Raw genomic sequence first — 13,826 nt, forward strand, 5'->3', positions numbered from 1 at the left:
CTAATGGAGGGGAGAAGAAAACTACTCTCTGAGAAACAATAATATCATTTAGAGCTTCTGTAGTTCTTTTATATACTGCCCAGCATACAGTGCAAAAGTACTAGACATACGAAAAAGGAAAAAGCTAGAAACGAAGGAGGAATGTCATGGAGATAAAGAAGTCACTCCATTAGGAAAATATCACAATTCTAATTGGTATTGAAATAACATAGCTTTAAAATACATGACAAAAATGAACAGAACTAAAAGAAGAAATAGACAAATGCACAATAATAGTAGAAACTTTGAAATATCTTTTTGTGTAGTTTGCAGGGTAAGTAGACAAAAAAAATTGGTAAGCTTACAAAATATCCGAGTAACACTATGAATGAACTTTACTGACATATAGAACACTGTACCTTACAATGATAGATTTAATATTCTTTTTAACTATACATGGAAAATTGATCAAAATGACCATATCATGGACCATAAACTTCAATACATTTCAAAATATTGAAGTTACTTAGAGTTTCTTCTCTAATGACAATGGGATTAAGCTGGAAATAAATAACAAAAAGATAAGTAGAATATCTCTAGTGGGGTGAAAACTGAATAGTATACTTATAATCCATGGATAAAAAAAATCACAAAATGTAAGTTAGAAAATAGTTTGAATGATAATGAAGACAAGCCATATAATTTGTGGGATGTAGCTAAAATAGTGTTTAGAGGGAAATTTATATCTTCAATGTGTATGTTAGGAAAAAAGAAAGGCAAACAGTCATGATTTAAACTTCCATTTCAAGATGCTTGAAAAGGAAGAACAAATCAAACTTAAAGAATAAAGGAAGAAATAATAAAGATAATAAAATCAGTGCAATAGAAAACATATAAGGAAAATCAGTAAAGCCAAAAGTTGATTCTTAGAAAAATTTAACAAAATTGATAAAGCTATTGTAAGTCTGGATAATAAAATATAAAAATACATAGATTATCAGCAGCAACAAAGGAAACACCAGTTCAGACACTATGGCATTCAAAAAAATAAACATTATAAGGACATTTTAGCTTATATTTTTCACAATTTAGATGAGATTTAGAAAACCCTCAAAATATAAAACTTACCAAAACTGACAGGAGAAATAGTCTATACAAATAGTTTGATATGTATTAAAGATATTGAATCTGTAAACTAACAGCCTTCCAACAAAGAAAACCCTAAATGCAGATGGCTTCCTTGATGAATTCTTCCAAAAAGTTAAGAGAAAAATAACAGTTATCTTAGAATAGATTAAGATCTATTCTGAGAAAAACAAAAAAGAATAACAGCAAATAGAAAAAATAGGAACATTCTTTTTAGGGGACTACTAGTATAATTGTAATGCCAAAATCCTATGAGTATTTGAAAGAAGGGAATGTTACAGACCAATCTTTTCTGTGAACATAGATGCAAAAATCTGAAACGAATTATTGGAAAATTGGATTAAGCAATGCATACAAAGAATAATATATAATAAGTAAGGTTAGCTTAACATTTGAAAATCAATATAATTCATTGCATTAAGAGAAAAAGGCAGAATGATTGTTAATGGTCTCAACAGCACAGAAAAAGCCTTTGAAAAATTTATAATCTATTCACCATATCAAAAAGATTCTCATTAAACTATAAACAGAACTTACTTCATTCTGATATAGAACATCTGCCATGTCATATTTGTACTTAATACTGAAATATTAAAATTGTCTGAGATTGGAAAAAGATATGGATGCTTGTTACTAACCACTATTATTCAATATTGTATTGGAGGCCAGAGCTAGTGCAATAAGCCAAGAAAAAGAAATAAAAGCCATAAGGATTAGAAATGAAGAAATAGTCATTATTTGCATATAACATGATTGTATACATAGAAAACCCAAAATAATGTACAGACTAATTACTAGAATTAATAAATGAATTCAGCAAGGTTACTGCATACATAACAAAGGTGAACATATAAAAATCAATTGTATATTTCTATATACCATAACAAATGGAAAATCTGAAAAATATGCTATTATAATAGCATCAAAAAATATTAAGTACCCAGAATAAATTTAGAAAAAAGTGTATATAATGTGTACACTGAAAGCTATAAAATATTATTGAGAGAAATTAAATAAGTCCCAATGAATATAGTGATCTACCATCTTTATGGATTAGAAGACTACATATTGTAAAAGTGTCAATTCTCCCCAAATTAATATATTGATTTAATCCAATTAATATCCTAGTAGGTTTTGAAAAGTGACCATTTGATTCTCAAATTTGTGTTTAAATGCAAAAGGCCAAGAATAGCCAAGACAACATTGAAGAACAGCCACCAAGTAGGAGGATATACGTTACTAGATATCGAGACCTATGATAAAGCCACAATAATTGACAGTGTAATATTAGTGCAAGAATTGACATACTGACCAACGGAAGAATATAGAATGTTCAGAAACACAAGGTTACCAAATTTATGACAAGGGTGACACTATAGTGCTACTGAAAAAAGGGATGGTCTTTTCAACAAATGATCCTATAATTGAAAACACTAATTATACAAAGAATGACAAATTATATTAAAATTAAGAAGAGGTGTTAAGTAAAACGTACCATTAATGAAGAGTGAACAGGCAACTGACAGAGTGCAAGAAGGGATTTACAATACATATGTCTGAAAAGGACTTATATCCAGAATATGTAAAAAAACTCTTGCATATCAAGAAAAACACAATAGAAAAATAGGAAAAACAATAGAACAGACACTTCAAAAAGAGCATATTCAAATGTTCAATGAACACATGAGAAGATGGTCAACTTCATCAGCATCAGAAAAATGCAAGTTACAACTACAATAAGATACCACTGTATACCTACCAGAATGGCTAAAATGAAAAAAGATGGAACATACAATGTATTGGTAAATATGTGAAGTAACCAGAACTGCTGTTGGGAATGTGAATTAGTACAAGTTTGGAAGACTGGTACTGAACAAATTTACACCCTGTTTTTCCTAGTTATTTCATTCTTAGGGATAAAGCAAAATGAAGCCACCAAAAGACATATACTATAGTATTCATAGCAGCATTATTTATTTGAGTATTCCTAAACTTGAAAGCTGCCTTTACTACCTGTTGACAGTAAAATGGGTAAATAAATTTTAGTATATTCACATGAGGGAATATTACTTGGCATGAGGATGAATATACTACAATTGCCAGTAGTAATATGAATGATTCTTGCAACAAGAATCATTGTTTCATTATGTTGAATGAAAGAAGCCAAATAAAATGTGTACACAGTCCAATTCCATTTATATAAGGTACCAAAGTAGGCCGAATGGTGATAGAAGTTCTGTTGCCTTTGGAGTGGAGTGAGTGTGGCAGGAAGGAGCCATGAGGAAGGGCTTCTGAGATGTCCATCATGTTTTGTTTCTTGATATTTTAAATGTTACTTTTTATATCTCTTATATTTTTTCTATTCTTAGACAAAATAAAAATAACTTGCTTAGCAAATCATCTTTCCATTTATATGTCTCTATCCAGATTGATTATGGGTTACTGGGCATATAATTAATAAGGTTTTGCCACTAGAAATGTTTTACAAATTCTTTTTTTTTTTTAAGGTGGTATGTTATTTTGCTATGATGTTTCGATGTATCAGAGTAAAGATGGCAAACCATTGAATAGACTTACAGCCAGTAGAGGGAGAAGTTTCAAGCAGATATCACTTGCTCTTGTACATGAGGTAGGTTCCCCTATTCTCCAACAGCCTATTCTTTAGCTTAGGGTGTCCCTCCTTCTCTTTGTGTTTATGAAATTGGGTGTTAGAAGAGTTATTGATTTTTCAGTTTATTCAGCTTTTTAGTTGTCGTTAGGTTGGAGTGGTGACTTCTAAGCTCCTCACAGGTTGGACTGGAAACCACTGCTCTTTATATTTTGAAGTGTATTTTGTTTGGTGTAATTGTCCGTATTTCTCAAGTACTGTGTGTTAGCTAAATCAAGTAATTTTCAATGCCATGAAGAACAAGCTATTTAATGTAATCTGTGGTAAATTCTTTTGGAAAGTGTTACATCCTCTTATTTTTAAAAACTTTGAATTCTTTTGACTTGTCTTAGAATGAAATTCTCTCTCATGTTACTTTTGGAAGAATCACGGATCCAAACCTGATTGGGTTTAGACTAACATACCAGGAGCAGTGCATAATTGTCTTGTTTAGACTTCTATAAAACTGAAGTGTCCTCTTTCTTTGCTCCTTTGAACTGGAGACAATCTGTGGTCATTTCAGATCTACTAGCGCTTCTCCAAGCTAAAGTGACTGTCATCTTCTGTTCTAATCTATACTACTTCTCATCCTGAAGTTAACTTGGCTCATCTTGAAGAGGAAGCTGAAAGTGAACGACAGTTTCCTTCCCTGACATTTGCTGCCAGTCTTGTCATCCTTTGGCACTTTTAACTCTGACATGATACTCTCACCTAAATTGGGTGATTCTGCTTTGTCCCTGGATGAGAATGGCAGTCCTGCTTCATTATTTTCTCCATTCTTGGGCACATGCAAATTTTCCTGATCCAGCTGTTGCTACCCAACCATATTTCTGCCTCAGCATTAGGTAATGAGCTGTATTTTCATTTTTATTTCGGAAAAACCTTATCCAGACTTACTGGCTGCTCTACTTAGAATGAAATCTTTAGCTTGTTCTCTTTCTTTTCTTTCTTGCTTTCTTGCTTTTTCTTTTCTTTTTTAAGTGGTCATTTGATTATTTTTCCCTACTAAGTTAATTAGTTTTTCTTGCCTCTTTTAAATTTATCCCTCAGATACTCAAAAGTATATATGATATAACCAATAATTTGAAATATATGAAGTGTATTTGCCTTTTCTTTCAGTTTCTTCTTTATTTTAAAAACATATTTTCATGTCAAGTACATAAAGTAGTATTAGCATTTATGCAATATGAAACAATTAGATGAAAATTGTGAATAATAATGGGGAGAAGTGGTATCTGTGCTTATTACTGATTCCCACTGGAAAATACTCTGAAAAGTATGGTTTGCTGTATTTTAGATACTCCATAATTACCATGTGGATGTGAGTTGTTATGGTAACTGGGTTTCCCCCTTCTATTAAATAACAGAGTAAATGGTTGCTTTAGATGTGATTGAATTGTCAGCTTTCAAGCTAATGTTATCCTGATGGGATACAGGGTGGAGGGGTGAGTGAGAAAGTGGGAGAGAGGGAGAAAGGGAAGGAGAGAAAAAAGGGGAGTAGAGAGAGAATATTAAATGTCCAGAATGCACCTACAAAGAGATGAGTGTCATTTTACATTAAAAAAGTGTCTTCCCTTTTCTTCTCACTATTTGTCAGGGGACAGTGATGACAAAAAATTATTTTGTGCCAACAAAATTACTGTTGACAGAAAATGGAAGCCTGTTATTTCTTATGTATAAACAATGGGACATTAAGTGGCTTTTGGGGTCTGTAACACTAAGTGCAAATGGTTTTTCTTCTGGGAATGTGGGAAGAATGTGTGTGTGTCACAAAGCTAAATGTAGTGGTTCAGTATTCATCTGTGTGTCTATGTAGCAACTGAAATTAAATACTTTTATTTTTATAATAAGGAGTATATCTGGTGAGCATGAAAGATGACTTTATGAGATTAGGGTTTTAAAATTAATAGCAAATACTTAGTTTTCCTGTCAATTTTTACATGCTGCTCTGCCTGTCCTAGTTTAGCAGTCCAAGAACCTCCACAAAACTTTGTCTTACTTGATTTATAATATTTAATGAAGGGCTGTTAAAATGGGTATTTCTTGTAGATGGAATAATTATATTTGTTCAAATCACTCAAGAGGCAGAACACACCACCAAATTTCTGGGCAAAGTATCCTGAACAGTAAATTAACTAATTTGATGGCCATGTAGTTCCCTCAGGCAAAACATGTATCAGTGAACAAATATGATTACGTTTTCATTTTCTCTCCCAACATTTTCCTATATTTGTGAATTGTGTTTCTAAGCAGGATATGTTCTGTCAAGCTAATATTTCAGGTACTTAATTAGAACCTATATGATACAAATAAAAAAGTTTGGGGAATTTAAAAATAGAAAATCTATAATACCTGTTTTAAAATTTTGCCTGGTCACTCACTGTTTTTATCTGGAATTAAACATTTCCTGGCTAGAACACTCTGGACATGCTTTTCTATAATCTCAAATAATTGTTTTCTTCACAACTCATGTTTGAGTTTGGCTGTATCTATTTTTAAAAGTTTTTTAACATTGTATTTCCAGAATGATTGAAAGTTGAACATCATAATTTTCTGTGATTACTCACTTATGATAGTATGGTTTTCACATGACAAGAATTTATTTTAAAGAGAATTCTGTATATTTAATTCTGTTAAACTCAGCAGGTATTTAATTGAACCTTTATGTGCATGACACTGTTACGAGTACCATGGCAGGGATTCCAACATAAGTGGGACATAATCTCTGCTCTTTAGGATTATATGAAATTAAAGTCTGTATATAAATAATCTAAGATGGAATCTGTAGAGTGTTATAAGAAAGGCATATAATATACTGGAAGCATAGAGATGGAAGAAATTATTTCAGTAAGTAGATATGAGGGAAGTCAGGGCATTGAAGGCAGAAGGAGCAGGGCATTGGAGGCAGAAGGAGCAGTGAGTGCAAAGGTCCTGCAAAGTATAGGACAAGCGTGGGAATTGGTTCATAACTCAGTGCAGCTAGATTGTGGGTGACATGAAAGAGAGGAACAAGAAATCAAGTGGGGTAATTGGTTGGAGGTCTTGGACAACACAGTTATTTCTTAAAATGAATAGTGTCCTTTTGATTCTAAAAAACTAAACATTGCACAAGAGTTTGGACTTTATTCTTTAATGAACCGTCAAAAGTTTTTTTTTTTATTATAAAAGAAGTTTCATGTTAATGTAGTAGTAGCAGCACTATTTAGGATATGTTAGAAGGAAGAGAGATTTTATTCTGTTAGGAGATCAGTTAGGTGGCATGATTGTAAGCTAGGCAGGAATTAGAACTGACCCAATGAAGAAAATAGGAACATATATAATAAACATTTCAGAAGTAGACTTGACAGTGGAGTTAGGGGCAAGGGAGGGGCAGGAATAAATCAGAAATTTCAGACATTGGTAATTGGGATGTTGATAGGTGATACTGACAGAAACAGGAAAGATAAAAGGAAGAGTAGCTTTTGAATGATGATGGCATTGAAATATGCAGTGAGGTTTCAGCTTCATGATCTGAAATTATTTTGTTGATTGGATTTTCTTCAAAGACTTCTCACAAGAATAGCTAGTTAGATGTAATTTTCATACTTTATAAATGCTAATTGAATTTATTTTTTAACCTAGCAACATTAACCTAAAATAGAGGTAATGTGATGGCTGTACAGTATATTAAATGAAATAGCATCCTAAAATATGTTTTTGCCAAAAATTCTCAGAGGAGTCCCTTTTGCCTGTGATGCACCTGCAACATAAGGCATGGCTTTTTTCAGGCTGTTTCTCCAGGTCTCTCTGCATTAAGGGAAAGAGCAAGAGAGTGCATTTTTAAGAGAGATTTATGCACACCTAACTCCAAAGAACACTAAAACTAGGGTATAATCCCATAACACATAGGGAGTTGGGGCTGGTATCTAGGCTGACGCATTCTACTGCATCCCCGCACGCACCTTCAGCTGTGGTTGGAACAGCAGGAAGAGGATTAGCTTTAACCTTCAGTTTATAACCTCCTTTTAAATAGGTTTCCTGGCATGAATGTCTTCATTTTTAGAGACTCAACATTTGATTTGCTTGTTTTCATTTACATTTTTTCCATAATCCTTTCCTTTTTTAACTCCAGTTTAAGAAGTCGTCAAAACCATTGTCTTCTCCCAAAATTGCTCTTTTTGCCAATTTACTGAGGCTGTGCAGATCATTTGGCAGGAAAATTTAAAAATATTTTGAGGTTCTACAATACGAAGTAAAAGTTTTAGTTGTGGTGTTTGAGGGTTGTTTCTTTTAAATCCAAGTCTCAAAATAGGGCTTACAGATAGTTAATATATTTTATGAGAAGGAAACAGAATTGATAGGAAGAAAGTTAAAGAAGATTGCCCACATTTTGGAAACAGAGCAGGGCTGAAAACTGATTAATGTCTCCCCTGCTAGAAACATGGTCTAGGTTATAGTTTTCTTCTTGGATAACAGAAGCAGCAGGAGTTGAAGCACTCATTCCTTCAAGGATTTTTGTTGACATATGGACAAGGCTCCCCTTACCCTGCTTGGCAGTGTACTTAATCAGAAAAAGAAAAGCCCTGTCTTTATCATTTTTTTAAAGTTCATTTCATGGTCTCAGAGTCTGTTTCATACTGTTTGAGTATCTAATTTAAAAACAAAACAAAACAGCAGTGTCATGAGAGGTGGTAGATAGTTGGAATTAATCTCTTTGTTCTCTTCATTCCCATGGATTCTTCATAATTTTGCTTTATAATTTATTTGTGCCTGTTTCTCTCTTACTAGCTAGAAAACTCTCTGCAGACACAGATGGGTTGATAATCGTTTCATCTTCCTGCAGTACCTTGTGTATAGTAGGGGCCCTCACTGAGACTGGGATTAAAAAACATACCAGAGGCATGAAAACCAACTGTACTCTGAGAGGCTGTCATCTTCCCTATCATATCCTTAAACTCTAATTATCATGATTTTGGTATAATTATATATATATAAGTTTGTCATCTTTTTTGTATGTGTGTCTGTAGGACACAGACTGAGGTTTTAGTTGTTTGACTTTAGGTGAGATGAGTTACAGGAAACATGAAATGTGATGCACTGTGACTGTTTTTCTTGAGTGATCTTTCTTTAACAGAAGCAGACCTTGGGAAGATTTGTTGCAAGATAGCCGTATACTAAGAGGTAGAAACAGAAATGACTATGAAAACCAGATGTTTTGTCTGGGCCTGTATTGAGAAACAGGGTTTCCGTGTTGGCATATATCATTTTTCTCTTGTTTACCCACACTGATTAAAGGGCATTTATCTAGTGGTGTGCACAATTGCTGTGTGCAGTACTCATTTGCATGCTCTTACCACCATGGTTTCTACACAACATGATATTTCTGTTGGCAAGTTAAGTTTATTACTTCAGAAATGGTCATATTGGAAATCCAGGATATGAGCAGTATTTATTTTTATTTAAAATTACTAGGGGGATTTGTTAGACAATGCCTAGTTTCCTGACATTGGCAAGAGGCTTTACAGAGTTTCCCCCTAATTTTCAAGGACAGATTTGTATTGCACATATCATTTTAACTTGTTATTATTGTAGGATTTTATTTGCTTTAATTTAGAAAATTCCAGGCTTACTTTATTTTGTGTTTATAAGACTCTAAACTTTTCTCCTTTGGAAATATGCAAAAGATATTATTTGTGGTTCTGATCCTGGACTGATTCGGTTTGTTTTTAGAACCTAAACCACTTAAATAAAGGGCAAGAAAGAATTGATGTAGTTTTACTTTTATTCTGTTTTAATACTGTGTAGTCTGACGTGTTGTGGTACATTTTTCCCACAGGTTCATATCCAGCTTTCGGAGTGGCACCGTGCAGTTTTTCTTCCTCAGGCCTGGTTAGCATATATGAATCGAGCTTATCATGCCATTTTACAGGTAATGAAACCATAGGATAGATTTGCTTTGGGGGAGTGCCTCGTTATCTGAAGTTTTACAGCAAATATATATTTAATATATTGAAAGCACTTGGGAAAACACTATCAGAAATTCAATGGTTATTTTTACTTTTCAAAACATGAGAGGCATACATATGTTAGCTACATTTTCAGTTTCAATGTTGATGCCCCCCAGATCTATGCCTCCCATTTAGAATTCTCTCCAGGTGTGACTCTTGTCTGTCCTGCTGCCTTCTGGGCATCCCCACCTGGCTGCCCCAGAGCACCTGGCGGAGTACATCCTGGACTGAACTCTTCCTCTCCCCCTTTACCTGTGCTTCCTCGAGCCAGACTTGCTTACATCTCCAACCTTATCTCTCAGCCATTGCCGCAGATTTTTATATTTCAGCATCATTAAATTTCTTTGTTTTCCTAAACTCAGCATGTCTTCCTAACCTCTTGGCTTTCACATACATTGTTCTTCCTGTCTCAGACCCTTGCCATTCCCTCTTTGCTCACCTAATTTCTGCTTGTTCTTTAGATCAATTTATCTTGCCAGGCGGTGGATTGTACACCTCTCTGTGTACTTCCTGAGTACTTGTGCTGCCCTTTTTGAAGCCCTTGTCATGTGGTTATTTGTTTGGGGCCTCCATTTGTCTCTGTTGCTCCTTAAAGGCAGGAACTGGGTTTCCCTCTCTGTTGTCTCTGGCATAAATGTCTAAAATATAATAGGTGCTCACTAAATAAATGAGATAGACTCAGTTTAACTTCATTCAATCCAATAATAATATAAGCTATCATTTACGAATTTTTAAAATTAGAAATAATTTTCAGTCACTTAATGAATATGTGAGCAGTTAATATAAAAAAACAACTAGCTCAGTTTTTTTTTTTCCTAGCTTAAAATTCATTGTTAAGGTTGATAGAAAAAAATCTGATGCTAGTTAAGTACTTTATGCTCCAGAATAAGATTTTCAAGGAGTCTCATGAGGTATAATGTTAATGGTTAAAGATCCCAAATGTCCTAAAAAAAAAAAAAAAAAAAAAAAAGTGGTGGGGGTTGGGGGGCTAGCATGGGGTGGGAGGAGGAATGAATGTCTGGAAATTGATGTTTCCATTTCAAATTAAAACCTTGCTATAACATCTCTTACTGAGCCTTTGTGTCTTGGCAAATATATATTCAGAGATTCTGATTCATTAGACCTTTGTAGGGGACCAGGAATCTCCATGTTTAACAGGTTGTCAGGTGATTTTAATGCATTTAGTTTACCAGCCAAACTTTGAGCAATACTGTTTAGATGATCCACCAAGTGGCACTATAATCTTCATTTTAAAGATGTTTCTTTGGAACCATTGTTTCCTTACTCAGTTTTTATCCTTAGCAGAATCTGGGTACCCATTGTGTTTTGAATAAATGCATGAGTGAATGAATGAATGGTTTGTGTCTCTACGTGTTTCTTTAACATTATTATATACACCCTTAGCTAAGTATAGTTTTTGTTCAGGAAGCAGAAGATTGCAACTCAGAGTAGTCACTTTTTCTCACATTCATTTTTCCCCTAAGTAATTTTGCAGCTTTCCTTCACCAACATTTATGGCACATTTTTTACTGGACAGGTCCCATGCTGAGTGTGTAGTATACAAGGGGAATTCCTCCTCCAAATGAACTCCCAGTCCAGTGTGGGAAGGTAACATGGCCACTAGCAATTCCAGTAAAATATCCTTGATGCTTTAATAAAGGCTGTAGAAAATGCTATGGGCACCTGGAGAAGGGAAGAATAATTCCTCCTCCTGTAGAATGAACTGAGAATTTTATTTAGTTCTTTGTGTGAAAGGCCAGATTGAATAGGAATATAGTATAATTCTCCAGATGACTTGCAACTGATTAAAGGGGGGAAAAAAAAACTCATTTGAAAGCAGCCTGAGCAAGAGTGAAACCCCATCTCTACTAAAAATAGGAAAATTAGCCAGATGTGGTGGCATACACCCATAGGCCCAGCTGCTCAGTAGGCTGAGGCAGGAGGATTGCTTGAGCCCAGGAGTTTGAGGTTACAGTGAGCTATGATAATGCCACTCCACTCTCCCCAGCATGACAGAGCAAGACTCTATCTCAAAAAACCAAAACAAAAAAAACACTCCTTGATTTTATTTTTATAATTACCATTTGTTGAATAACTATTATATGCCCACCACTTAACATACTATTTCAATAAATCTGTATAGAAACCCTTTTAAAGTGGATGTTATTAGCCCCATCTACAGTAGGATTATAGATGGGGAAGGAGGATAACTGGGAAATCAAAGCAAATAGCTCAAAACCCAACAGTCAGTAAATGAAAGAACTGGAACTTAACCTGGATTTGTCTGACTCAGAGCCTTAGCTTTTCCCCTGTGCCATGCATTTTCCCTAACGCTGTCATTAATTGTAATAACAATGCAGATTTGTTTAATATTTTAAAGAACAGATGCATTTATGAAGAATCTGCTGTTTTTAATAATGCAGATTATTCTGCCTTTCTGCTGTTATAGGTGATGGGATATATCTTTATGGTTTAAGTTCTCTTTACTTTGTATTTCTGTATAATAAGTCTAGTTCCATTGATAATTGGTGACAAAAGAGGTGAAAATGAAAAGATGGACTATAATAAGATTTTCAGTATTATGTGAAAGTGCACTGGTCTATTTTAACTTGAACAAGTGTTTTAAATGAGTCCGCACACTGAAATAGAATTTATGGTATCTTAGAAGAATTGGAGCAACTGCCAGACTCCTTGTCTATATCAAGAATTTCTGTCGTGGAAGACAGTTTTTTTTTTTTTTTTGTATAGGAGTTATAGTTACTTCCATCTGGTGCTAGACATATTTTGTAGCATCAAACCAGAAGATCATTTAGAGAAGCCATGTTTTATTCAATTAAGCCTAGTAGACAAAGGTACATTCTACATTACTTCCTGGAGACTGATTAGGATGTGATTAAGTCTGAGATCTGAACACTGCTAGTGGCTTCTGCTTAGGCGTTTGCTTCCAGCCTTGTCTAATTTTTCCACAAGAAATTGGGGTTTTGAATTATAAGCATATCAAAGTGGTTGATATGGGAAGGTATTTGGATTTCTTCTTATTAAGATGAGTAATGCAGATACAAGCTGATTGACAGTACAGAGACCATTTTGGTAAGGACCCCTCTATAGTTATCTTTACCTTGTTGCTTTTCTGGGATGCTGAGGAGGTTAAGGTCTCCAGGGTTGTAAAAGGGCTCTTTGGGATTGTGAACATGACCTCAAACAGAAGAAGAGGTATAAAGGCAGGTTGACTGCAAACACTTGTTTCCTGAGTTGGTTGGCTAGGTGCAAAATAATATGAAATCAAAGCCACTGTCAGGCCACTGGGACCCCCAATAAGTTACTCTATAACCATTTGAAAAGTTGTTTTTTTGGGGGGGGGGTGTTAAGCTAGGTGAAATCCCTCACTATAATTACCAAGCTCTTGGTTGTGCATGCTAGAGATTAAATTTAGGAGGGATGGATAGATTAATAATTGGAATCCACAGGTAATCCAGAAATCTTAATTCAGGTGATTGTTTCAGTTACAGATGTTAACCAGAGGTGGAGATGACTGAGTTGAGTAAGACTGGATCTCTATTACCAATAAGTTGAGAATTGGAAGGCAAAGTGTATCTGAATAAATAGCCTAACATGGATTGAGTGGAAGGGCTCAGGGAGACATTCCAGAAGAGGTGATGGAAAGGAACAGAGACTCTGAGAAAGAAAAGAAGTCTACTTAGTCACAATAGAAGGGTTGTACTAATCGATGATGACAGGGACGATTAGAAATGTAGGCCTTCTCAAGAAGCTGCACATATTCTAGTTTTCTTATGTTTTGTTTCTTTCTTTCTTTTTTTTTTGAGACAGAGTCTCACTTTGTTGCCCAGGCTAGAGTGAGTGCCGTGGCGTCAGCCTAGCTCACAGCAACCCAGACTCCTGGGTTCAAGCAATCCTTCTGCCTCAGCCTCCCGAGTAGCTGGGACTACAGGCATGCACCACCATGCCCAGCTAATTTTTTCTATATATATTAGTTGGCCAATTAATTTCTTTCTATGTATAGTAGAGATGGGGTCTCGCTCTTGCTCAGGCTGGTTTCGAACTCCTGA

General features: G+C 34.7%; 1 protein-coding gene across 2 annotated transcripts in view; it reads left to right on the plus strand.

Moving 5' to 3' along the window:
• The window catches only part of FOCAD (focadhesin), a 265,358-nt gene that overhangs the window by 178,630 nt on the left and 72,902 nt on the right, over window positions 1-13,826 (plus strand). For both annotated transcript variants that reach the window (XM_076008775.1, XM_012769776.3), the window contains exons 21-22: window positions 3,633-3,754; window positions 9,588-9,680. In XM_076008775.1, coding sequence (XP_075864890.1) covers window positions 3,633-3,754; window positions 9,588-9,680 — 215 coding nt within the window. The remainder of the gene's footprint in view (window positions 1-3,632; window positions 3,755-9,587; window positions 9,681-13,826) is intronic.

The sequence above is a fragment of the Microcebus murinus genome, chromosome 12 (genome assembly GCF_040939455.1).
Source record: "Microcebus murinus isolate Inina chromosome 12, M.murinus_Inina_mat1.0, whole genome shotgun sequence".
Classification (NCBI taxonomy): domain Eukaryota; kingdom Metazoa; phylum Chordata; class Mammalia; order Primates; family Cheirogaleidae; genus Microcebus; species Microcebus murinus.